At 54.7% G+C, this 21,484-nt stretch overlaps 7 protein-coding genes across 7 annotated transcripts; 4 read left to right on the top strand and 3 right to left on the bottom strand.

The window, feature by feature from the left end:
• Nucleotides 1-3,884: 3,884 nt before the first annotated feature.
• Nucleotides 3,885-5,626, bottom strand: EsH8_III_000821 (kinesin-3 family protein uncB; the record flags this gene model as incomplete). The annotated part of the gene is made up of 2 exons (XM_083262546.1): nucleotides 3,885-5,515; nucleotides 5,569-5,626. 2 exons carry the CDS (start codon nucleotides 5,624-5,626, stop codon nucleotides 3,885-3,887), a joined length of 1,689 nt encoding a protein of 562 aa, XP_083123033.1.
• Nucleotides 5,627-6,229: 603 nt separating this feature from the next.
• On the bottom strand, nucleotides 6,230-8,025 carry EsH8_III_000822 (PUL domain-containing protein; the record flags this gene model as incomplete). The annotated part of the gene is made up of 2 exons (XM_083262547.1): nucleotides 6,230-7,699; nucleotides 7,753-8,025. The coding sequence occupies 2 exons, from the start codon at nucleotides 8,023-8,025 to the stop codon at nucleotides 6,230-6,232; spliced, it is 1,743 nt and encodes a 580-aa protein (XP_083123034.1).
• Nucleotides 8,026-8,960: 935 nt separating this feature from the next.
• EsH8_III_000823 (guanosine diphosphatase) lies at nucleotides 8,961-10,713 on the top strand (the record flags this gene model as incomplete). Its single annotated transcript, XM_083262548.1, has 3 exons — nucleotides 8,961-9,189; nucleotides 9,248-10,601; nucleotides 10,656-10,713. 3 exons carry the CDS (start codon nucleotides 8,961-8,963, stop codon nucleotides 10,711-10,713), a joined length of 1,641 nt encoding a protein of 546 aa, XP_083123035.1.
• A 291-nt stretch (nucleotides 10,714-11,004) lies between these two features.
• Nucleotides 11,005-12,243, bottom strand: EsH8_III_000824 (uncharacterized protein; the record flags this gene model as incomplete). The annotated part of the gene is made up of 3 exons (XM_083262549.1): nucleotides 11,005-11,379; nucleotides 11,435-12,031; nucleotides 12,097-12,243. The coding sequence occupies 3 exons, from the start codon at nucleotides 12,241-12,243 to the stop codon at nucleotides 11,005-11,007; spliced, it is 1,119 nt and encodes a 372-aa protein (XP_083123036.1).
• A 717-nt stretch (nucleotides 12,244-12,960) lies between these two features.
• On the top strand, nucleotides 12,961-13,929 carry EsH8_III_000825 (Rab family GTPase YPT7; the record flags this gene model as incomplete). Its single annotated transcript, XM_083262550.1, has 7 exons — nucleotides 12,961-12,990; nucleotides 13,055-13,108; nucleotides 13,172-13,267; nucleotides 13,329-13,508; nucleotides 13,565-13,609; nucleotides 13,663-13,765; nucleotides 13,820-13,929. 7 exons carry the CDS (start codon nucleotides 12,961-12,963, stop codon nucleotides 13,927-13,929), a joined length of 618 nt encoding a protein of 205 aa, XP_083123037.1.
• Nucleotides 13,930-15,074: 1,145 nt separating this feature from the next.
• EsH8_III_000826 (DMT family transporter) lies at nucleotides 15,075-16,517 on the top strand (the record flags this gene model as incomplete). Its single annotated transcript, XM_083262551.1, has 3 exons — nucleotides 15,075-15,323; nucleotides 15,380-16,150; nucleotides 16,203-16,517. 3 exons carry the CDS (start codon nucleotides 15,075-15,077, stop codon nucleotides 16,515-16,517), a joined length of 1,335 nt encoding a protein of 444 aa, XP_083123038.1.
• Nucleotides 16,518-19,306: 2,789 nt separating this feature from the next.
• Nucleotides 19,307-20,815, top strand: EsH8_III_000827 (biliverdin-producing heme oxygenase; the record flags this gene model as incomplete). Its single annotated transcript, XM_083262552.1, has 1 exon — nucleotides 19,307-20,815. One exon carries the CDS (start codon nucleotides 19,307-19,309, stop codon nucleotides 20,813-20,815), a length of 1,509 nt encoding a protein of 502 aa, XP_083123039.1.
• Nucleotides 20,816-21,484: the final 669 nt, after the last annotated feature.

The raw sequence follows: 21,484 nt of genomic DNA on the forward strand, positions 1-21,484 counted from the left end.
TGTGAGGGATTGTGGAGGGGGTGGTTAGCAGAAGAGAAAGATGGACAAAGGTCAAATCGCGGCGGCGGAAAGGTGTCAAGACGAAATATCGGTTCAAGCCAGTCTGTCGGATGGCCGCTCGTATGTTGCTGGCGCTGTACCTTGTCGGTAATCAGGGTCGGGGTGGACGTGGCCGAGAGACACTCTGGGGCCTTAGCCGGTCGTTGGTTGGCTCAGTGGAATGAGACGGTGCCTAATGTAGCAACGAGGGGCAGAAGTGGGCAGCCCCGTTGGCGGTACCTTAAGTGCGAGGACGGGGGGGGGGGCACGGGGGTCGACCGTTGTTTGGCTGTGTAGACGTGGCTTGGGCCGTTTGGGATTCACCAATGAAAGCGCCCTTTGGTGGATTCGATGATTGAGGGGCGGCCTGGGCTGGGAAAGGCGACGAGATGACGGGAGAGGGAGATTTGATTGTCTGTAAGAGATGCCCTTGGCTTGCAGCTGCCGAAGGGAAGCTTTGTGTGGTCTTCCAAATGCCGACCAGGGTCGAGACGAGATTAGAAGACGCAAATCGGCCGCAAGGCTCCAGACAAGCGAATTGGCGACAAAGTTCCACTGCTGCAGTTCGGGTTTCTTGCAACTCTGATTGAATCGACAGACGAATTCAGCAGGTTGTCGACAAAGAGTGGTGAAGGCACAACAAGGTGGCGACCGAGTGAGAGGCGGCAGAGAGAAAGGAGAAGGAGAAGATTCGAATCGGTGGCGCAAAGTAGGGATAATAAGCCATCACCCGCATCTCATCCCATCTCACCTCGTGCCGCGAGTTGGCGACACTGATACTATGCACATGTACATCATTACGAAGGGGACGGAACCACCACAGTGACGCGACACAAAACGTTGCTCAATCCGAAGGCAATGTACATGTGCTAAAATCAGCTCGGCTCTAGGTACTTTCCTCTCTGCACTGTAAAAGGGGAACATGAGGTAGTAGGCAAGGGAGCATCGGAACCCGGTCGAGAGCCCTCTGATCCGAAGTCTGAAGCACAGCAGGGCAGGAAAGCCTGCCGTTGATTGGCCAATGTCACCGGAACGGGAAGTCAGGATTGAATGTACTCTGTGGTCTGTAACGACCGGCAGAGAAGACTGACCGGACGGGACGTGAGCAGGGACGTGGATCGCCTCAGTAACTGCCGCGAGACCATCTCCTACGTGTGCTTAGGTAAGGCAAGGTAAGGCAGGGGAGATGTGGGCGAATGAGGGAGCCGCAGGTCGATTACCATGACAGAACGGCAGCGGCGCCCGTATGGTAGGATCATAACCTGCGGCCGCTCTCACTTCACGGCTGTCCGTGCCGTCCTTGGAGACGTGCACTGAACACGCTGGAACTGGCGTTGGAAACCAATTGGGGGCGCTAGAGCCACTGGGCCGGACCAGAAGCGCCGCTTCTGAATCGGCGAGCAACGGCGACCACTTTGGGCCAGAGCCGACCCAGGCAGGCGGTGGAATGATGCGACAGTGGCAGGTGACAAAGGCAACGGCGCCCAGGAACAAGAGAAGTCTGCTGGGAACATCTTACCGCCCTGAAACGTCGAACCGCCTTCGCAACCAGTAACAAGACGCGACAGCGAGGATGGGCAGGAGAAGCAAGGGCCGGAAGTTCAGGTTCAAGTTCGACAAGGTTTGCGCAGGCCGGCACTGGTCTCTGTGCTCTACACTGAGCGTCTTGCAAATGGCACAGCGTAGCATGGTATAGCATGGCAATTGCAACCAGGAACAGGGAAGAGGACACCAGGAACAGCACACATGGGCCAGGGACGAGGCATGTGCCGTGCCGTGTGTATCCAAGGTACAGTTCCTTGCTTAAAGTGGTGAGTAGGTGTCCATTGCAGGTTCCGTGTCCACTTGGAAACAAGCACCACGGCACCCGGCAAACTATCCATCCCATCTAATACCCTTTTGATTTGATATGACTGGAGGAACCGGTCCCAAGTCGAAGCCTCATTATGCAGGCGTCCTGCCTATCTGGTCCATCTGAGAACCGGGGCTCTGGGCAGTTACAGCGGCCCATTCGACAATACAACGCAAGGTAGTCTTGGTGTCCCGTCCACGACGTCTAACCGATAGACTCGTCGACGACGCACAACATACAACGCAAGACGCAACCATGAAGTCAATTGAGCCCAACAATCGGGATACCTTGCGCCTCCGTCCTTTAGCACAGGAGCTCTGCATCACCCAGTCCAGCTAGCAGTCCGTTCACCCTAATGCGTTCGCGCTCCTTACCTAATCGGCGACTAGCCAGAATCACTTGCATGCGGCCGACGACCGACCCTTACTCCTTCAACCCAAAGATTAGGTTAGGATGAATCTCGCAGCATCAGAAACCATAAAGTATAGCAGATATATACGTCCCATCCATTGACTCCCGGTCTTTCTGTCCGCGGAGCATGATACGCAGGAACACTCTCGCGGTGACCCCTCCACTCTCTCTAGCCGTGGGTGCCTGGCCTAATCGTCCTGACTTTCCCTCTCCTTAGTGTTATTTTCTTTTCTTCTCCCACACACACACACACACACACACACACACACACACACACACACACACACACACACACACAAAACAAGTTTCTCGTGGATTAACTGGCATTGTGTGAAGAGGCGCCTGGAAGACTAAGGAGCCGTGTTTCCGGACTTGAAGGGACATACCAGAGATCATGTCGGTTGGGGATTGCACATCACGGTCTTACAGACAGATCGTGATTACTTCGCTCAAGACCCAACCGATTCAACAAGGCGACCGGGTCTTGAGGCCTTGCCAGCAGAAACCCCTCGGTGTTTGCGTGTGAACCAGCTAGTACCGGGTTTTCCAAACGCCACTCAGACACATACAGGCATCCCGTTGGGCTCCCGTCCAGTAACGGCGGGAACTCCCAAAGCATCATCCGTCCAATCTCGGCGACCAGTTCGACCAGCGCCCCCCTTACCGCCACAGAAGAATGGGCATGAAGCGCCTCAGCGCTACCCGTGTATGAAGTCTGCCGCCGATCGAGAAGCCTCTTGGGTCGTTAATCCGTCATGGTCCCTGTCCAACCCCTTTTCCCACTAGCAGCTGCCGGGGCGCCGGGGCCTGCAGGCACGCCAAAGTTTCTTTGTCCACAGCCCAGGGCACACGTTGCGTGTTGCACGTTGCACGTTTGCGTGTTGCCAAAGAACCTGCTAAAGACACTAGATAACCGTTCACCAAAGCCCCACAGTTTCAAGACTAGTTCGCCGGCTCCCTCGACCTTCGTCTCTTCCGAACGCCCTCCGGCGCTTCACCCTTGCTCGCCAACCGTCCAGCCTCGACATCACGACCCGCCCAATCTCCATCTCTCATCCTTCGCCCTCCTGGCGCCTCCCACAATGTGGCATGGTTTGCGGTCTGCTATCGCCCACAGGGAAGCGGCTTACCCGCCACAATCAAGCCGGTTAGCCCCGGCTTCTTCTCTCGAGGCACCACCGAACGAGTCCCAGTTTGAGATCATGCCTGTGGAAAGTTCGGAGAGACCACCCGCTCACTTCCCTCGGGTTGACGGGTCGCCTTCCTGCTCTACGGTTTTCGGTTATGATGAATATAGAGAAGAGGAGGAAGATGTTGCAAAATTTCCCAGGGTGTAAGAAAGTAATCTTCTAATTATTCATGCTACGTTATCCTAATCTTCTCTTCGCCATGTTAACTTGGCTTGAGGTTCGTACATACTGTGTGTGCTGGCTTGCAACCTAGGGCTTTTTCTTTTCGTCCTAAACAGCCATGTTCCCTGAATACTGAAGACTCCTAAAACACCATGCTGCTTACCATCATGATCTTGACACCTCGTACAATTGTCAATAGTCGAGCTCGTTTCCGTTCATCTATGTCCCCTTCACAAGTTCAGCTTGTTACTCGGTGGCGCCATCTCTCCGACCCAACGCTCCTTGTCATCTCCAATTTTCCTCCTGAACATGCCCAAGTCGCTCAGCAGGCTACGCATGTATTCCTGCATGTCGTTGGCATCATCCTCCATGGCGTCCGAGTCGTACGCCGTGTCGTCCGAGTCGTCATATAATGACTCGCCGTCGTCGGCAATCTCCTTGTCTTGCTGTCCCGTCCTAGCCTTTTGAGCATCGTCGCCTTCTGTACCGTCGGCCGGCGGTGGCTTGACCGTAACGGCGGGAATCGGATTCTTGAGACTTTCAAGCGCGAGCTTGAGGTGCAGCCGCAATGCCTCGTTCTCCGTCTGCAAACTACGGATCTTGCCCTCCGCGACGAGACTGCGCTCCTCCATCATGCGCTGCATCGTGACGACGTGATTCTGGTATTCCTCGAGCTTCTCCTCTTGATCCTTGGTGTCCTTCTCCCGTCGTCGCGATTCAGACACCGACATTTGTAGAATCCGGATTTCCTCCGCCATGGCCGCAATCTGGGCATCGCGCTCTGCAGAAGAAATTTGGTCTTGGTTGACAACTGCGCGAGTGCGGATACGCTTGGCCTGGTCTGCATAACGAAGCGTCGATAGAGTCTCCTCATAGTCCGACGGCGCGATGCAGGCAATCATTGCCGTTTTACTGTTGCCTCCCAGCGAGTCTTTCAACAGCCACGTGAGGATCGAGTCTCGGTATGGGACGACGTCCTTGTTGCGCTTTCTCGAGTTCGGCTTGGCATCGGCCAGCGCTCCTATGACTCGGCCGAGGGTTGTCAGCGACTTGTTGATGTTGCTACCCTCACGAAGCCGCTGGCCCGTTGCCTCCGTGGCCTTGGCGCGTTCACTGCCGGCCAGATCGACCAGCCGAATACGCGAGCTTCGCTCTGTCGTCTCGTCCGTCTCCATATCGTGGTGGATCTGCTTGAGCATGATGGTGAAGACTGCGTGACTGCGACTACTGGTGTCGTTCATCCTGGTGCTGGCCACGGTTCTCGATCTGTCTCCCAATGTCATGTACCGCAAAATCTCGTTGAGATTACGAACCGGCACCTCGGTCAGATCCTTCACGTACGGCCCTTCTGTAGGCGACTCCCTAATCTTGAGATAGTATGGCGGCTGGTTGGACGCCACGGGGACCAGCAGGTCGCGCACATGCTCATTGTAGACCTCAAAGTACGACACCCTGACGTTGTATGAGATGTTAGGTGTCTCGTTCTGCGCGGACTCGATTCGCTCGAAGAGATCCTCACACGTCCGAGGAATCAAGCCCGGCTGATCTGGCGTGCCCATCATCGTGTAACTCTTGCCGGAACCAGTCTGGCCGTAGGCGAAAATGCATGTGTGGTAACCCTCGAAGTTGTGATCGAGGAACTCCTCACCCAGGCTGTTGTAGACGTCCTCCTGATGCGCATAGTACTTGTCGCTAATGTCGTGGCTCCAGAAGGAGTTGTCGAATGTGAACGCCTTCTCCTCAATGATTTTTCTGGATTTGGCTTTCGTATTCGCCGGGTCGTGGTCGTTTGGCGCGAGTAGCGTAGTTTGCTGAGTGATGGGATCCATCTCTACCAAGCATTCGGCACCACGCTCGATTTCTGGGGTTTTGGTCAGCTTCGGCCGGTTTAGAGAGGTGCCTCTTCGTCCGTACCTCTGGGTAGAAACGCCCGAACTCGGACGACGACCCGCACATTGCCTCCCCCGTCCATTCTGACCGGTCCATCGTGCGACCGCAGAGACGGGGTTGAGGCAGACGAGTAAAGGGAGGGCATCTCAGAAACCAAAGGGGGCATCAATCGATGATCAAGAGACAATCCACGCAAGGTGGCAGTCAGTTCTTTGAGAATTCCGCGGTATCGTTGTCGTTGTGAAGCCCACATCCCAACATAAGGCGGTCGGGCTTGTTTACTCGGTTACCCAATTGGGAGGGAAGTTGGTGGGGCCGAGTTGCCGGGGCAGTGACGCCACACTTTCTGTGCTGTGCGCTGTCAGGCCGGGGTAGGGACGATAAGGGGAAGAGTACGTAGCTCCCCTGGCAGGCCAAAATCTGGTCGATTTGCTTTTGGGAGTTTCAATCAAAGTGATGGCACAGAAAAATGATGAATTGCCCCAAGAAAGAGATGCGGTTCTCCAAGAAGCCAGGTCAAAATAAGAAAGAAAATAAAATCTAGCCCAGTGGTGGTCAATGTTGTGAAAGAAAACAGCTCGCACAAGCAAAACAAAGAGTCTAGTAAACACCCGACACGTCTATGGCTGTGTCAACGGTGCCAACGCCTAACGCCACGCCGTTCAGTACCGCAGCTCATGGCATCTTACGGCCGTCTAAGTCCCTTTCCCAAAAGCTCCGAGCCCACCTCTGATATCATCTTCTCGTTTGGGAACTGCTTCTTCTTGGCCAGAATTGTGTCCTCTGCATCCATAGTTCGGAGGAGGTCCGCCACCTCACTTTCGGGCGGTGTGCAATAGATCAGATTACCTAGGGCGAGCAGCATTCCCTGCAGGGCCTCAGGAGACGACTCTTCCTGTCCTATGGCCTCCAGTACCGATGCAGCCAGCTCTACCGAATCGCCATCGGGTAGCACGTCTCCTGACTTCTCTCGCCTTGCTTTGTTGCTAGCCAGTGCCAGATCAAACATGAGAGAAGAGGCAGACACCCGCACATTGTTGTGGTTATCGTCCAAAAAGCTTGATGATATCAACTGGATGATTGGTGCTCTTAAGGCCTCGTTTCGGAGAATCTCCTCAGGGAAAAGTGGTGTCGAGAAGAAGTTGCATGCCATCTGCAGCGTTACGAGGCGCAATGCGTACGGGCAGTCGTTATGCGCGTTAACAAAGTTGAGAATCGCCAGCACAGTCTGATGCCCCTTCTCCTCAGCAAAGTATCCGCTGAACCTTGCGTCCACGAGAGCGCATCTAAAGAGGTCGACAATAGTGAACAGGACATCGACAGGCAGAGACGAAATCGACTTCTGCACAAAGGATGAAAGTTGACTCATGTTTGGAAGTATGGCAGCGGCAGCGCCCTGCTTGTCGCGGGTCTCGATGAAGTGTTTGACGTCCTGAACGGCTGGCTCGTTTGCTGTTGAACCCAACTTGCCCAGCAGCTTGGCCAGTGGTGGTACTTTGGAATATAGTACTGGCTGCGCCTTCGGGTTGGAGAAGCTTGGGAGATTGAGGGATTCGTGCGGGTGTCGCGGCCAGGCCATTTGCAGCAAGAGCTGAACATTGCCTCGAAGAGCAGCGGGATCAGCACCTGCCCATTCATTCTCTTTCTCGCCGTGTAAATACGTGACAAATGTCGGTGTTGCTCGAGGGTAGTTCTTCTCTGGTAAGGGTGTAAGCTGAGAGACATCGACCTTGATGAAAATAGCCTTATCGCCGGCCTCTGCCGACAGATCATCAAAGACGGGTGCGATGACCTTGCATGGAGGACACGTTGCGGAGGTGAAGAGAACAATCGCGCAGGATTTTCTAGCAGCCTCGAGGGCGACATCCAGCTCGTGTGAGCTATGGACAATCTTAACGTTCGCCTGAGGCTTCGCAGGCTGGGGTGCTGATCCATAACCGTTGGTGGAAGAGTCATTTTGAATACCAAGAATTGAACCATTTTGTCTATTGGAGTTGATAGCCTGGTTCAGTTGAGGCATCAGCATCCTTCCCATGGGAGAGTTAAGCACAGCTTCGGGCATCTTGACGATGTGTTCAGGGATGCCTTTGCCAAGCAAGAACTGGGCGAACGAGTCCGAGAAGTTGTTGCAATTGTGCTTCCACAGGTCATAGGCCTGAGCACTGGTTAGCGGTCTTTGAGCTGGAAGAAGTATCGGGGTAGACTAACCTCGACTGTGAAAATCGGCCTGAGGGAGTCTAGAAACTCTTCAATCACCTCCATAGGCAGTTCTGTCTTCCCGAGGAAAACCCGCTCCATGGGCTGGCCCAGATGAGATGTTCCCGGAACAATGGCCACGATGCCGCCATCGTAGACAAACTCCCGACCGTTCAGTTGGATTGATGTATGATAGATGGCATCAAGGTGGAACCCAAGCATGCCCTGGGACATTTGCCGCGCAAGACCACGCGACAAGTCGTATACTAAGAGGTGCACGTCCATGTTGGATGTAAGTAGGAACTGGATAGTTCGGGTGGGACTCTGTCTTATGAAAACAACGGTAATGTTGAAGTCAACAAGATGAAGAGGCCGATGCCGAATGCTGTAAAAATAAAAAAATAAAAAAGGGAGGGGGGGGGATTGAGGTGTAGAGTCGCTTTCAAGGCAGTTGTCTAGTCAATATCTTGATGTACCTCGCTGAGTCCCGTATTTACATACTATCACCGCCGGAGGCAACAGGATGCAGTCGTAGTTGATGGACGAGAAGCTTCCAAGGTCCGGTCAAAGCGTCGGATCCGGCGAGACCTGCGCCACACATGGCTTGCTACTGCTTTCGACTGGTAACATGTCCTAGGATAGCGACTATTACATAATCCCATCCGATACTAGTGTAGACTCTCCCTGCCTTGAGCATGGAGTGGCCAGTCCCCAAGAGGATGATCAAATAATGGGCCCCAAGGATGAGGCACAGGGCAATTTAGGGGGGCGTAGCAGGGTATGACAGGCCCCGCCCCCTAATCGCGAAGCCATTAAGTGGGACGCGAGACGGACGTTCCAGTAATCCAGTGGACTCGCGTCGTCCCCGCTGCCGCACCCAAGATTAGCAAACTGCCAGCTTAAGCAGGGATGTTCTGAATTTTGATGACCTCTCAAGAAAGAGAAAATCTGCAATTGCCAGCGAACCCCCTTCGAGGCCACCGTACCTTGCATCTCCCCTTGACGCCTCCTTACATATACGAATTTCGCGCTTTTTCTGGTCTTGTACCACCATCCCGCTCGCTCTTTTTCTTCGGCCACCCGCACCTCTTGTTTCTCGAATTGCCGTGTTCCCTTTTAATCGGGTCCTCGGTCCAGTCCACTCCTTTGTCTCCTCTCGACGGCGGCGTATATCGAATGCGGTACACCGTACTCCCCTGAACACCGACGACACGCGACCAATGCGAAGAACATCTGTGTCGCTGCCGACGAAGCAACCTGCTCGAGATCCTCACGAAAAGCCCGGAAGATTCGCACCTGCTCAGCGAAACACTGGCCTGTTTGCAGCGCTGAGAGATATGTCTCAAGCACAGAAGACCAGATGGATGAGGACGGGCGCCATCGCCTTCGTCGTCGTCTTCCTCTTCTGGTACCTGTCTCCTAGGGGAGTCAACGTCCGTAATGGCGGAGGTATGCGATGTCTGCTCAATATGTATGATTGGGAGTGATGCTAACACGCCTTGGATAGTCTCGACAGGTGGCGCTGGCGGCCAAGTCCCTGCAGATGCCTCCTACGGCACCGTCAAGTGCACCCAGTCCAGCTCCAAGTCGAAGCCCATCGTCCAGTATGTTTTGATGGTCGACGCTGGCAGCACGGGATCCCGAATCCACGTCTACAAGTTCAACAACTGCGGCCCCACCCCCGAGCTGGAAGACGAGCAGTTCAAGATGACCGACAAGGCTGTTGGTGGTCTTAGCAAGTACAAGGACGATCCCCAGGCTGCTGCCAAGACACTTGATACCCTGATGGCGGTCGCCATGGAGAGCGTTCCCGAAAAGCTCAAGTCTTGCAGCCCTATCGCGGTGAAAGCGACGGCTGGTCTCCGCATGGTTGGAACCGAGAATGCCGACAAGATCCTCGATGCTGTTCGCACCCACCTGGAGACCAATTACCCCTTCCCTGTCGTCTCCAAGGAGGACAACGGAGTTGCTATCATGGATGGTGCTGACGAGGGTGTCTATGCCTGGATCACGACCAACTACCTTCTTGGCAAAATTGGTGGTCCCGACAAGAGCCCCAGCGCTGCCGTCTTTGATCTTGGCGGCGGCTCCACTCAGATTGTTTTCGAGCCTACCTTTAAGGGAGCCGTGGACGGAGGCATGCCGGAGACGCTCGCAGAGGGTGACCACAAGTACGACCTTGCCTTTGGCGGACAGAAGTTCGAGCTCTACCAGCACTCTCACCTTGGATACGGCTTGATGAGTGCCCGCAAGGCCATTCACAAGACCCTGGTCAACGAGATCTTCGAAAGCAAGAAGACCGACGACAGCTGGGTTAAGCAGCCCATTGTCCACCCTTGCATTGCTCCCGGCATGGTTAGGGAGGTTGAGGTTGAGTTGGACGACAACCACCCTCTAGGCAAGACCGTCACCTTCAACATGACCGGTCCCTCTCAGGCTGCCCCCGCACAGTGCCGCAACCTCGCCGAGAAGATCTTGAAGAAGGAGGAGAGCTGCAAGCTTGCGCCTTGCTCCTTCAACGGTGTTCACCAGCCTTCTCTGGCCAAGACTTTCGGTCGTGAGGATGTCTACATCTTCTCTTATTTCTACGACAGGACCAAGCCTCTTGGCATGCCCGACTCTTTCACTCTTCGTGAGATGCACGACCTGACCAACTCTGTCTGCGGCGGAGAGAACTCGTGGGACGTGTTCGCCAGCATTCCTGGCGCGCTCAAGGAACTTCAGGGCCGCCCCGAGCACTGCCTGGACCTTAACTTCATGATGGCCCTTCTCCACACTGGTTACGAGATGCCCATTGACCGCGAGGTCAAGATTGCCAAAAAGATCAAGGGCAACGAACTGGGCTGGTGCCTTGGTGCTAGGTGAGTCGCTGCCAAACTGACGCGAACATGCACACAAATGCTAATATGGTATAGCTTGCCTCTCCTTTCCCCCGGCTCTGGCTGGAAATGCAAGGTCAACCAGGTCAACTAGTCGCAATGCGACAGCGTTGTACATGACTCCACTGGCGTTGGCTGGGTTGTAGTATTATACATTTTTAATTGCACGACTGAACTAGGAATGTTCGATTACGAGTTTGTTGTGTTGGAGACTAACGAAGGTTATACGGCGGATGCAGGAACATATGCATCAATACACAGACCAAAAGGCGGGCGTTCTATGTCTTGTATGGATTTCATGGGTATCAAGGATTATTAGGCTCATTAAGATGCCGCCGTTTAGAATAAACCACGGTCCCTGAACATTGATTGCTCTTGTTTGCATTTATAGCGGCGCTGCCACCATGCCCAGCACGTCCTCAATGACGTCTTCGGGGCCAATGCCTTCAAGTATAGACTCGATAGCTTCCAGCCGACTTCCCCACTGCATGCTCCTCTCTTGCCGAGGATGCACGATCCGGATTCGATGCAGGTAGACTTTCCTGACTGCCAGGTGAACGAGGGCGGGTGTGATGTAGTCCACTCGGTGTAATGGGGCCAGGCATTTGAGCAGCTGCTCCAGATGCTTCGTCGCAGCTGGTTCGATGCCGCCGGCCACAGCGCGGTGCATTCTCAAGTACGTCACGATGTTCATGTGGTAGCGCAGCACATCCACGCTGACCTGCACCTCTCGACTGAGCTTCGCAAGAGCCGCAATATCCTGCGAACAGTCAGTTTATATATCAGATGGCATTGGCACATTCGAGCCCACTTACACCTTCCCTCAAAACCGGGTCCTCGGCAGCTAGCAGGTTGTCTCCATTGATGCTCTTCTTCACGACGCTCTCAGTACTTGCAGTCTCGGCGTCGTCGGCGGCATCATACGCCTCATCGAGATTGGCGAAGCCGTCGTCGGGGTCATGCCAGTGGGCGATGAAAAAGTAGTCGTTCAGATGCAGCGTGACCCGCGCCTTGCCGCCGCTCTCGGCGCCCAGGGCGGCCACGAAGAGGAACTGCTTGGGGGCAGTCTGGACAGAAGTGCGGGTGAAGATGCGGCGGGTACGGAGGAGCTCGAGGACCTGGATCTGCACGGCCTTGGGGGCGCGGTCGAGGTTCCGGGCTAGAATGACATTGGCGATGGAGGAGGTGCCCGCTGCGCCCGGCCCGGTTGGGCTAGAGGCGGTGAGGGAGGTCAAGGGGGAGATGCCCGCGCGGGAGAAGAAGTAGGAGTCATTGCGGGTGCGGAGGGGGGAACCTGCTCTTGTTGCGGTTGGGGAGTGGGACGTGAGGATTGAGGATGCGAAGTCCTCCAGAGTGGTTTGCGGAGTGCAGTCCACCACGGCACATTTCAACCCAAAGGTCTTGGTTGCGATCTTGGGGGAAGAGTCAGTCGGTTTCCATATGGGTTGGGCATGGTGTTTTGCGTTTGAAGACTCACAAGCTGGAGCTCCTCGACGAGCTCATCGAGGGCGACGGGCGGAGTGCTGACGATGCAATGTTCTCGGTTGACCAGGCACAGCAGGGCGGCGAGCTCCAAGTCGCTCAGGCCGTGGACCTTGGTCAAGAGCTCTTCTTCATCCGCCATGAGGATCGGGTGAGATGTGTATCGACAGGCCCATCAGCGCATGTTGAGCTACGGATGTAGTCTTGCAGAGCGTTCGCCCACGGCATACATGTGATGGCGACCGGGAGGCGGTGATAGAGGTCCAAGATGTGTTAGTTGCTCGGGTAAGGTAAGCAATTGAGTGCGCTGCTTGAGCTCAGTCGCCTGTGCTGTCGGGCCCGTTGAGATGGGAACCAAAGGTTGTGGCGCAAGCGTCATGCGGGACTCTGCGACAACAGATTACGTCTGGGCGCTTTAGTGCTTGGAGGTTCCGTCATTCAGCACTGGGAGACTCGCAATTTGCGCCAGCCACATTCGCAACAGCGCAAGGCACCTTCTGGAGTGCTGCACAGCACTCTTAGGCGGTCCTTTCTTGGTTAGACCCAGTCCTAGAAGCAGCACTTTGATAGGCTGAAACCTGAAAATGTGACGAGGAGCTCTCAGTACCGCCTGCTTCCCTGTCAACCTCCACCATCACTTTCCACCCGTCAATCTATCTATCTGCTCTCGACACCAACCAACCACCCCTGACGCACGACACCGGTCCTTTTTCGATCATCTCGACATCCGAACCGATATTCGAACCATCCGCGACGCAGAACCTCTCTCCCACCACGCAACGGAAGGGCTGTTCGACGCCGGAATTCTCCCACCTTTTAACACAACCCCAGAGGACCCAATAAGGCTCGATCATTCACCATGTCATCGAGAAAGAAGGTCCTCCTCAAGGTGGGCTCTGCAGCGCCCCAAATACGCCTCCATGCGGCATAATTGACGGGATTCTTTTTTTCAGGTCATCATCCTTGGCGACAGCGGTGTCGGTAAGACGAGTTTGATGAACCAATATGTGAGTTTCTGTCCGCCTCGCAGAAACCGAAGCCCGGCGCTGATTCGACTTTCCGCGATTTAGGTCAACAAGAAGTTCAGCGCAAGCTACAAGGCTACGATCGGCGCCGATTTCCTGACACGCGAGGTTCTCGTCGACGACCGACAGGTGACGATGCAGGTGGGCGAAGACCGACATACCTACGATCCAACACATGGACTATGCTGATGATGGACGATAGCTCTGGGACACGGCGGGACAGGAGCGTTTCCAGTCGCTGGGCGTTGCTTTTTACCGTGGTGCTGACTGCTGTGTGCTCGTCTACGATGTAAACAACTCCAAGAGCTTCGACGCTTTGGACAGCTGGAGAGACGAGTTCTTGATCCAGGCTTCGCCGCGGGACCCCGATAACTTCCCCTTTGTTAGTGTTGACCACTACTCAGATGATAACGGACATGAGTGCTGATAAGAGACCAGGTCGTTCTTGGAAACAAGATTGATGTCGAGGAGAGCAAGAGAGTGGTGAGTGCGACGGGACCATTGATACCTGTACGCGAAGCTAACGGCCTGTCCAGATCTCAACCAAGCGCGCGATGACCTTCTGCCAGTCCAAGGGTGGAATTCCCTACTTTGAAACCAGTGCGAAGGAGGCCATCAACGTCGAGCAGGCGTTCGAAGGTTGGTTCGCACATCGGCCGTTCTCATGTGATAGGTACTGACATCATCAACTAGTCATTGCACGGAACGCCCTGGCTCAGGAGGAGTCGGAAGAATTCAGCGGGGACTACCAGGATGTTATCAACATTCCCATCGAGAACCCGCGCGACGGATGTTCCTGCTAAGCGGGTGTAGGGTGTGAGCAGCTGGTTGATGTTGAGCGAGTCGAGGATTTGGGCGGCACACGGCTTCGGGGCCCATCCAATTCGCATCATGTTTAGTCCCTGGGCCCTTCACATATCTATTTTGGCCTTGGCTTGATGTAGCATATCCTGCACTGGTGCGAAAGGTGTTTAGAGGTTTCGTTTGAATTTGATCACGGGTTTGTTCGTAGGATACCAACTTTTGCCTCCTGGTGGATGAGTTTCTGATTTGCGACGCCGTTCCGCGTGCTGCTCCTATCGTCCAATCGGTTTCCGTGCATGATGACCGGCAAACGCTCTCCTCAACCCAACACATAACAGACATTTCGGAGAACCGAAGGATACCCAACCATTCCTTCGGAAATTCGAAGCGACGCACCGGCCCGAGCTGATGGATCATGCTTGCCGTCCGTCACCAGACTCCGCTCAGAAGACTGGATCCAGGCTGCACTAAGGCTCCGAGGTGGGAGACCGGCACCAATTCCGGCCTGGCAGCCATTCTGTAGGCTGCGCGGCGTCGTGCTTGGCTGTGTCGCGTGTGGCAACAGCCCGGAAGCCTGGCAGTCCAAGGTAAAGGCTACGAGTCTCGTGCTTAGGCAAGAGTGTGCAGACTACAGAAGGTGTGTACCTCAGTACCACCTCGGAGAGGCTGAGACTGAGACGCACTGGCACGCGATAGACCCACCACGATTGGTTGCCGGCACTTGGGACGATTACAGGGGCTCTTTTCGCCCGTGCAATTGAAACTAACTTGGAGAAACACCCTTAAACAACATTGGCCCGAATCCCTTTGGAAGTCGACATCTTCAAAACCAGACGACGTACCGGGAGAGCTTGCCCAGGCTTTCTTGTGGGTTTGCTGCACCCGAATAGCCGTTGCATATCGTCATCCCTCACCCTCGACGGGGAAAACCAGTTTGGCGGACGGCAGATTCGTGCCGTTCACATGCGCCGAGTCAGCCACGAGACATTCAAACACCCCTTTGGACACGTTGACGGCGAAATTTCGAAGCCTCGACATCTCTGCCTCCCTGTGGTCAAATGCCTGCAGCGTCGGTGATCTTGGACTACCAGACGGCGGACAACCCTTCCTGATCCCCTCCCTGCGCGCGATCGCGACCGACAAAATGGCACCAAGCGAGCCAATGCTACCCGCCGCGATAGCCCCCGAACAGCACGACCGCCCCCCGAGGAGGTCATTCTCAACCGGCCGGCTGAGCGCCTCCGTCGCATCCACGAATAGGTCGAGGTCGACGGTGCGTTCGGCGGGATGGCAGGCGAAGATGGGGCTGGCTGGCGTTGCGAGACGGACGTTGGGAATCTCGCTGCTGCTTGTTACGGTGCTGCTGTGGACAGTATCCAACTTCTTGGCATCTGTAGGTTGCCCACTACCCGTGCATTCTGACAAACTTGGGACGCTGACGGTGGACAGTACATCTTTTCGGACCATTCCTACGATAAGCCCTTCTTCGTGGTATACATGAACACGTCGGTTTTTGCGGTCTCACTTGTGCCCATGTTGATCCAGTTCCTGATGCGACACGGCATCGAGGGCCTACGGCGCGAGGCGATGGTGGTCTGGAACGAACAGAGATATGGCAAGGTGTCACTGAAGACGGCCGAGGATGAGGACACCGTCGCAGGCGAGCGTCTGCTGGTTGACGACGAGCCCAGTCTTGAGATGGAAGGGTTCGAGGGTAAGAATGTCGAGCAGCTTACCTTTCGAGAGACGGCCATCATCAGCTTGGAGTTTTGCATGTTGTGGTTTTTTGCCAACTATTTTGCGTCGGCGTGCCTTGAGTACACGAGCGTCGGGAGCGTCACGATCCTGAACTCGACGAGCAGCGTGTGGACGCTTGTATTCTGCGCCCTGATGAGAGTCGAGGGTTTCACGTTGCGCAAGTTTATCGGCGTGCTGGCGTCGCTCACAGGCATTGTCTTGATTTCGACGGTGGACCTCTCGGGATCGAGTGACGAGAACCGCGGGTCGTTCCCGCACAAGACAACGGGGCAGATTGCCATTGGGGACTTGATGGCATTTGTCAGTGCCATCATCTACGGCCTCTACGTGACTGTCATGAAGCGGCGCGTTGGCAACGAAGACCGGGTGAACATGCCCCTTTTCTTCGGGTTGGTCGGGCTGTTCAATGTGGTCTTCCTCTGGCCCGTTTTCTTCATTTTGCATTTCACCGGGCTTGAACCCGTAAGTCCTCCTATACCATGCCGATGTAGCTTGGATTCTAACAGTCTCGCAGTTCTCATTTCCACCGACCAGCAAGATCTGGCTCATCGTCATTGGCAACTCGTTGTCGTCCTTCATCAGCGACATGTCTTGGGCATACGCCATGCTGCTCACGACGCCCTTGGTGGTGACGGTAGGACTGTCGCTGACGATCCCCCTATCGCTCATCGGCGAGATGATCCAGTACTCGCAATACTCCAGCTGGGTGTACTGGGTGGGCGCGGCCGTGGTGCTCGTCTCATTTCTCTTCATCAACAACGAGAGTCACGAAGACGAATCGGGCGATAAGGCCCCCGAGGCAGGATCTCGGGCGGCGCTCGTGGTATAAAAGTGGATAAGCAATGCTTAATCGAGGGGACGAAGACGTTCCCCTGGATGGGACTAGGGAGCATACTTATGCATGGACAACGGCGTTAATCAGCATGGCGTCTCCAGTGTTGGTTTCCCTGGAGCGCAAACTTGGGTATAGAGTCTGCTCCGTACTGTAATCAATATAAGTAACTCGCAATCATATCGATGCTCGTATCACCACGGTTGCGCACAATGCTCTTCCGGCGACGGAGAGCCGAGGTGTTTGGCTCGGCGTTGGAATCACTTGGCATCCTGCCGGTGGAATCGTTTTCGGCCAACCTCATCCAACGCACGGAGGGTTCGGGTGAGCCATCACACCATGGGGCTTGGTCCGGGTGGGTTGATATGCAGCTGCAGCGGAGACCAAGTGAACGGGAGCACGAGGTCTCGTTGGTTGGTAGGCACGTCGGTGAAGGTTTGGCAAGGTTGAGGAGGGCAGGAGCTAAGGGGCAAAGACGGCATTGTTGACAATCCGATGGGCGAGCTCTGCAAAAGACGATGTTTGCTCGTTTTGGGAGGGGATCTGCAGAGAGCCGCGCAATCGGATTCGCCGCCGCCCCGGCCTGCCCTGGCTTAGCTATCCCCACCCTGGCAGAAAAGACTCTGTGCCTCTCTTCTTCGCATGTGGTGATTGATTCTCCAGAATAATGGCCGTGTGATCCTTGAGCGGCCAGGCCCCCCTGTGTTGATAGAGTTGCGGGAATACGAAAGTATGTTTACACATTAATTATTCCGTAGAGCATTCGCTAGCATTATAGTGCGGAGGGCAAACAAACAAAGTAAATAAAATAAAATAAAAAATAAAAATAAAAATCGCCAAAGGGGAGATTGGCTAGGTAGCTCCGTCGGAAGTGGTCCTGGTTTGACAAAGAAGTCGAGAAAAGGAAGCGATCGGGAGGCGACGGGATGGGAGAGGTGGGGAAGGGGGAGAAAATGCCTGACCTCTCTCTCTGGACCTGCCAGAGTTGATGGCCTGCCAAAAAACCGATCGCCGGGAGGCGGAAGACACTTCCTTCTGCAGAAGACGCCCAAGGGGCATGGTCCAGTCTAAAGGTAACCTCGTGTCTAGGGGAATCTGTTGTTTCTCCCAGCTTCCAGGTTTTCCGACCGACACAAAGACCTAAACACAGCCGAGATGGGCACGAGAGGCAGCAAGCCACAGATCCATTGCTTTTACTAGTGGTGTCAATGTTGGGGCCAGCGCCTACAAAGTAATGTACAGCGTAGCAATGCAGGTGTTCCACACGAGTCCAGCCAGGCGGGGGGGGAAGTGGCCCTACGGGGGCGAGACCACCGGAAGAACAGATCAAAAGACCCCTGAACCTAGCCCTTCTCACTGCTCTCTTAACCTCCCCACCCACCTCACGACCACCCAACCCCCGCTCCCTCTTACTGCCTCTTCGGTGCCTCTGGACGTGGATCCTCGTCTGTCGCTCACCCCACGCAGGTAGGGTACTCGAACCGCAGATTTCCATTTAATTCCCTTGGGAGTTTATTCTCACTCGGTGGTGGGAATGAATCTCGCCTCCAATGACGAGGTGGCTGTGGCAATCTCCCCGGGAGAGGATGTGAGGCCGTAGCCTTTGTTATTCCACCTGGTCCTTTGGGCTCGATCCTGGATCACTCACGGGAACTAAACGGCGAAAACAAAGGAGCTTTTCTGCGTTCCCACCAACTTTGAGAATAGGTTTTCGGGAAACGAAATCAGAGACCATCTCAGACATCAAGTGCCTTTCTCTGGGCCCCTTCGTTTTTGAACCAACTCGTTTCTTTCCATCCATCCCACAGAAACAATCCTCGGCCCTTGCCCTCGGGGTCCTCACCCAGTCAGTCGTCAATACTCCACGATTGGGTGTGCATTAGTTTCTGAACTTCTCTCCCCATCGTGCTTAGACTAGCCTCTTCCCCGTTGGCCGCCTCCCCTTCTCTACCTACCTGCCTTTTGCCCTGCTCCTGTCGCAAACTCGTTTGAATTTTTAACTTTCTCTTTCCTTGTCAGGCTCATGCCAAAGTGGGAAGGCTCGGAGCAGCCCCCCTGGTGCCTACCCGAGTCCAACCCAGAAGGAGAGACCAGGCCGGAAAAGCTGTGGTCCTTCTCGCGCAGTTCGTTGTGGCCCGTGTTGTTTTTCTTTAGCTTTGGAGACGGGCTCTGACAACTGTCTCCCCTCCTCTTTCGCTTGGCTCGCCTTGCCATCCGCTACCTTAGCCATTGTTATCTCCCAAAGTGCAACTCTTACTGGTTGATGCTCTGGGGGAGGAAGACAAGAGACACCCCATTACTGGTCTTGACGATCTGGCGATCTGCTGAAGATCGACGCCTCCGCTGCCACTTTGGTTCCCATATGACTGGGCCTTCTCGCCTGTTAATCACTTCGCCCTCGCCCTCGCCCTCGCCCTGGCATTATCCCATTCACCCAAGAGGCATCAAGAAGTAGCGAACGTCAAGGGGCAAGACTTGTAGGAATTCCGGTCATCGATTCCCAAGGCAATTTCATCACTGCTTCATCTTTTGACTCTTCACCACCGGCACACTTCCACCTATGACACACATCAAACATCGATTATTTCCCCAAAGGTTATTCTACTTGCAAGATACGACCTGTTGCCTCTCGCTTTACAAATCAGCTTTGTACCGAGACCTAAGTTTTGCGCCACATCAATCTCGCATCCTGCACGTTTCCTTGAAGCCGCCGCCGCCGCCGCCGCATGCCCCTCCGCCATCTTTGGGGGGCTTAACACAGAGCGCGCCTTACCAACGCCGCGACTATGACTTCAGCAGCCGCGCCGCCGGCCGAAGAAACTCAACGACCCTTGTCAGAATCCATCACCACTGCGACCCGGTCCGTACACGCGAAGCTTAACAAACTGATCATCGCCCGCCTGCCGCTGGCGATCCCCCCTCGCTCCGCCGATCCTTCAGTATACGTCTCTGGCCTTCTGCACATTGCGCCCATCTACATCACCTTCGAATCACTATGGGAGACTATCGCAAAAACCCCTCCTCGGCCCTCCGGGCTTGACGAATCCCAAGGTGAATCCCCCAAGTTGGGCAACCATCTTATTGACTTGAACGGCCCATCACCTGCATCGAAAACCGGACCTGTCTTGAAGCACTCGGCCGCTCTTTGCGAGCGGACGCGCTCGATCCTGACATCTTTATATTTGCCTGGACTCATGCGCTCTGGCCGACTGCGGTCAGACATCGGCTCAGTCACAGGATGGTCCCCTGAGGTTGTTGATGAGCAACTGAAAGCCGTGTCTGAGTCGGGACAGCTCGCCGAGTTCACGAAGCACGTGAAGCGCACAATCGAGAGAAAGCCCCACGTCTTGTTAGCATACTCCTACATCCTATTCATGGCCCTCTTCGCCGGTGGAAGATTCATCAGAGCAACTCTCGAGTCTGCAGGCTCAGACTTTTGGGAGCGAGTTCCGTCACCAATTCCACCCGCTTATACCAGGTGCCAACCACGCTCACCGTCAGTTAATGCACCGATCGCTGTTGTTGCTGAATCCGTCGACCTGCTAAGGGGCGAGCGTGGAACCATCGAGATTGGCACTAAGCATTCTCGGCATTCCCTCCCCCTCAGCTTCTTCCACTTTGCGACTGTTCTAGATGGCGAGGATTTAAAAAAGGAGTTTAAGAAACGTTTGGCGGAATCCGAGAACCTCCTGACCCCACGGGAGAGACACGACGTTATTCAAGAGGCCGTATGTATCTTTGACAACATGCTGCTCCTCGTCGGTCAACTTGACAACGTGTGCGACACCAATCTCGAGAATGGATCATCAGTCATGGCGTCATGGGCATCACTAGCACCCAAAGGTCGTCTGCGCGACAGCTTGGCGATAGCTCGAGAAAGGCAGAGCGAGAAGGCAGCTCCAAGGGAGTCCGATGACAGTGAGAAATCCGACTCTTGGTTTTCCAAACACCCAGGACAGAAGAGCTCCGAAGCTGCAGAACTATCATACTCTGGCGACTCGACAAAACAGCCCCCCACGTGCTGTCCGGCCTCCAGGTCTATGAGATTTGAGGCGAAACTACCGGTGCCAGACAGGAAGGCGGCCAATCAGCCGTTCTCAACCAACGGCGTGGCTGACGTGCCGTCAGTTACGGGAAGCGCAATATCGCGCTCAGCCATTACCTTTATGACCAACATCATCCTTGTGGCAGGCCTAGCGGCGATTGTGAGCATGTTCTTCTTGGCTGGGACCCCGGCGGATAAAGGGCCTGACAGCGGAAGAAGAGTGGTAGATGGACGGTTGGTGGCATCATGAGGCATTGCATGGCAAGCTTGGCGTTCCGGAGCGTTCTTCATAGAGGACATAGCATGGGATAGATATACGATACCCCCCCTAGTTTTTCCGAGTCCATTTTGCATTTATTCCCCTTTTTTCCCTTATTTCCTTTTTCCCCCTTCCGGTCATATGCCAAGGAGTGGGCATCCCGCGATTAGAGCAGATTGGTATATAAGATGGATAGTTGGCTGTGTGAGGCATACAACAAGCGACGACGACGAATGAAAGTCTTCTCGTCACACTCTCGCCGTACCTTTGGATCCTTCTTTGTTTGTGACATGTCTCATTAAAATGTGTCCCTAGAGGGGGGCGCCGGCGCAATTGCCCCCCTCTGCGGATGCTATGGTATATACCCCGATGCCATGCTATGCCATGCTAATACCATGCGGCTCAAAACCTGACCGTATTCTGTCTGTGCCAACCAACCCCCCCCAAACCAATGCTTTCAACAAAAAAAAAAATTTCCCAAGCATAACAACAATGCGCCAATCCAGACCCGACGTGCATGTATACAAGGTACAAGAGAGGGGAGTAACCGCTCCGCTCCGTCCCGCCCCCAGAATCAAATACCCTTTCCCCAAAGTCTCATAATGGGTTCCACTTTTTTGTCGTTCATGATATGTCGTTTCCCCAAGAAACAACCTCGTG

The sequence above is a fragment of the Colletotrichum jinshuiense genome, chromosome 3 (assembly GCF_051148585.1).
Source record: "Colletotrichum jinshuiense chromosome 3, complete sequence".
Lineage (NCBI taxonomy): Eukaryota > Fungi > Ascomycota > Sordariomycetes > Glomerellales > Glomerellaceae > Colletotrichum > Colletotrichum jinshuiense.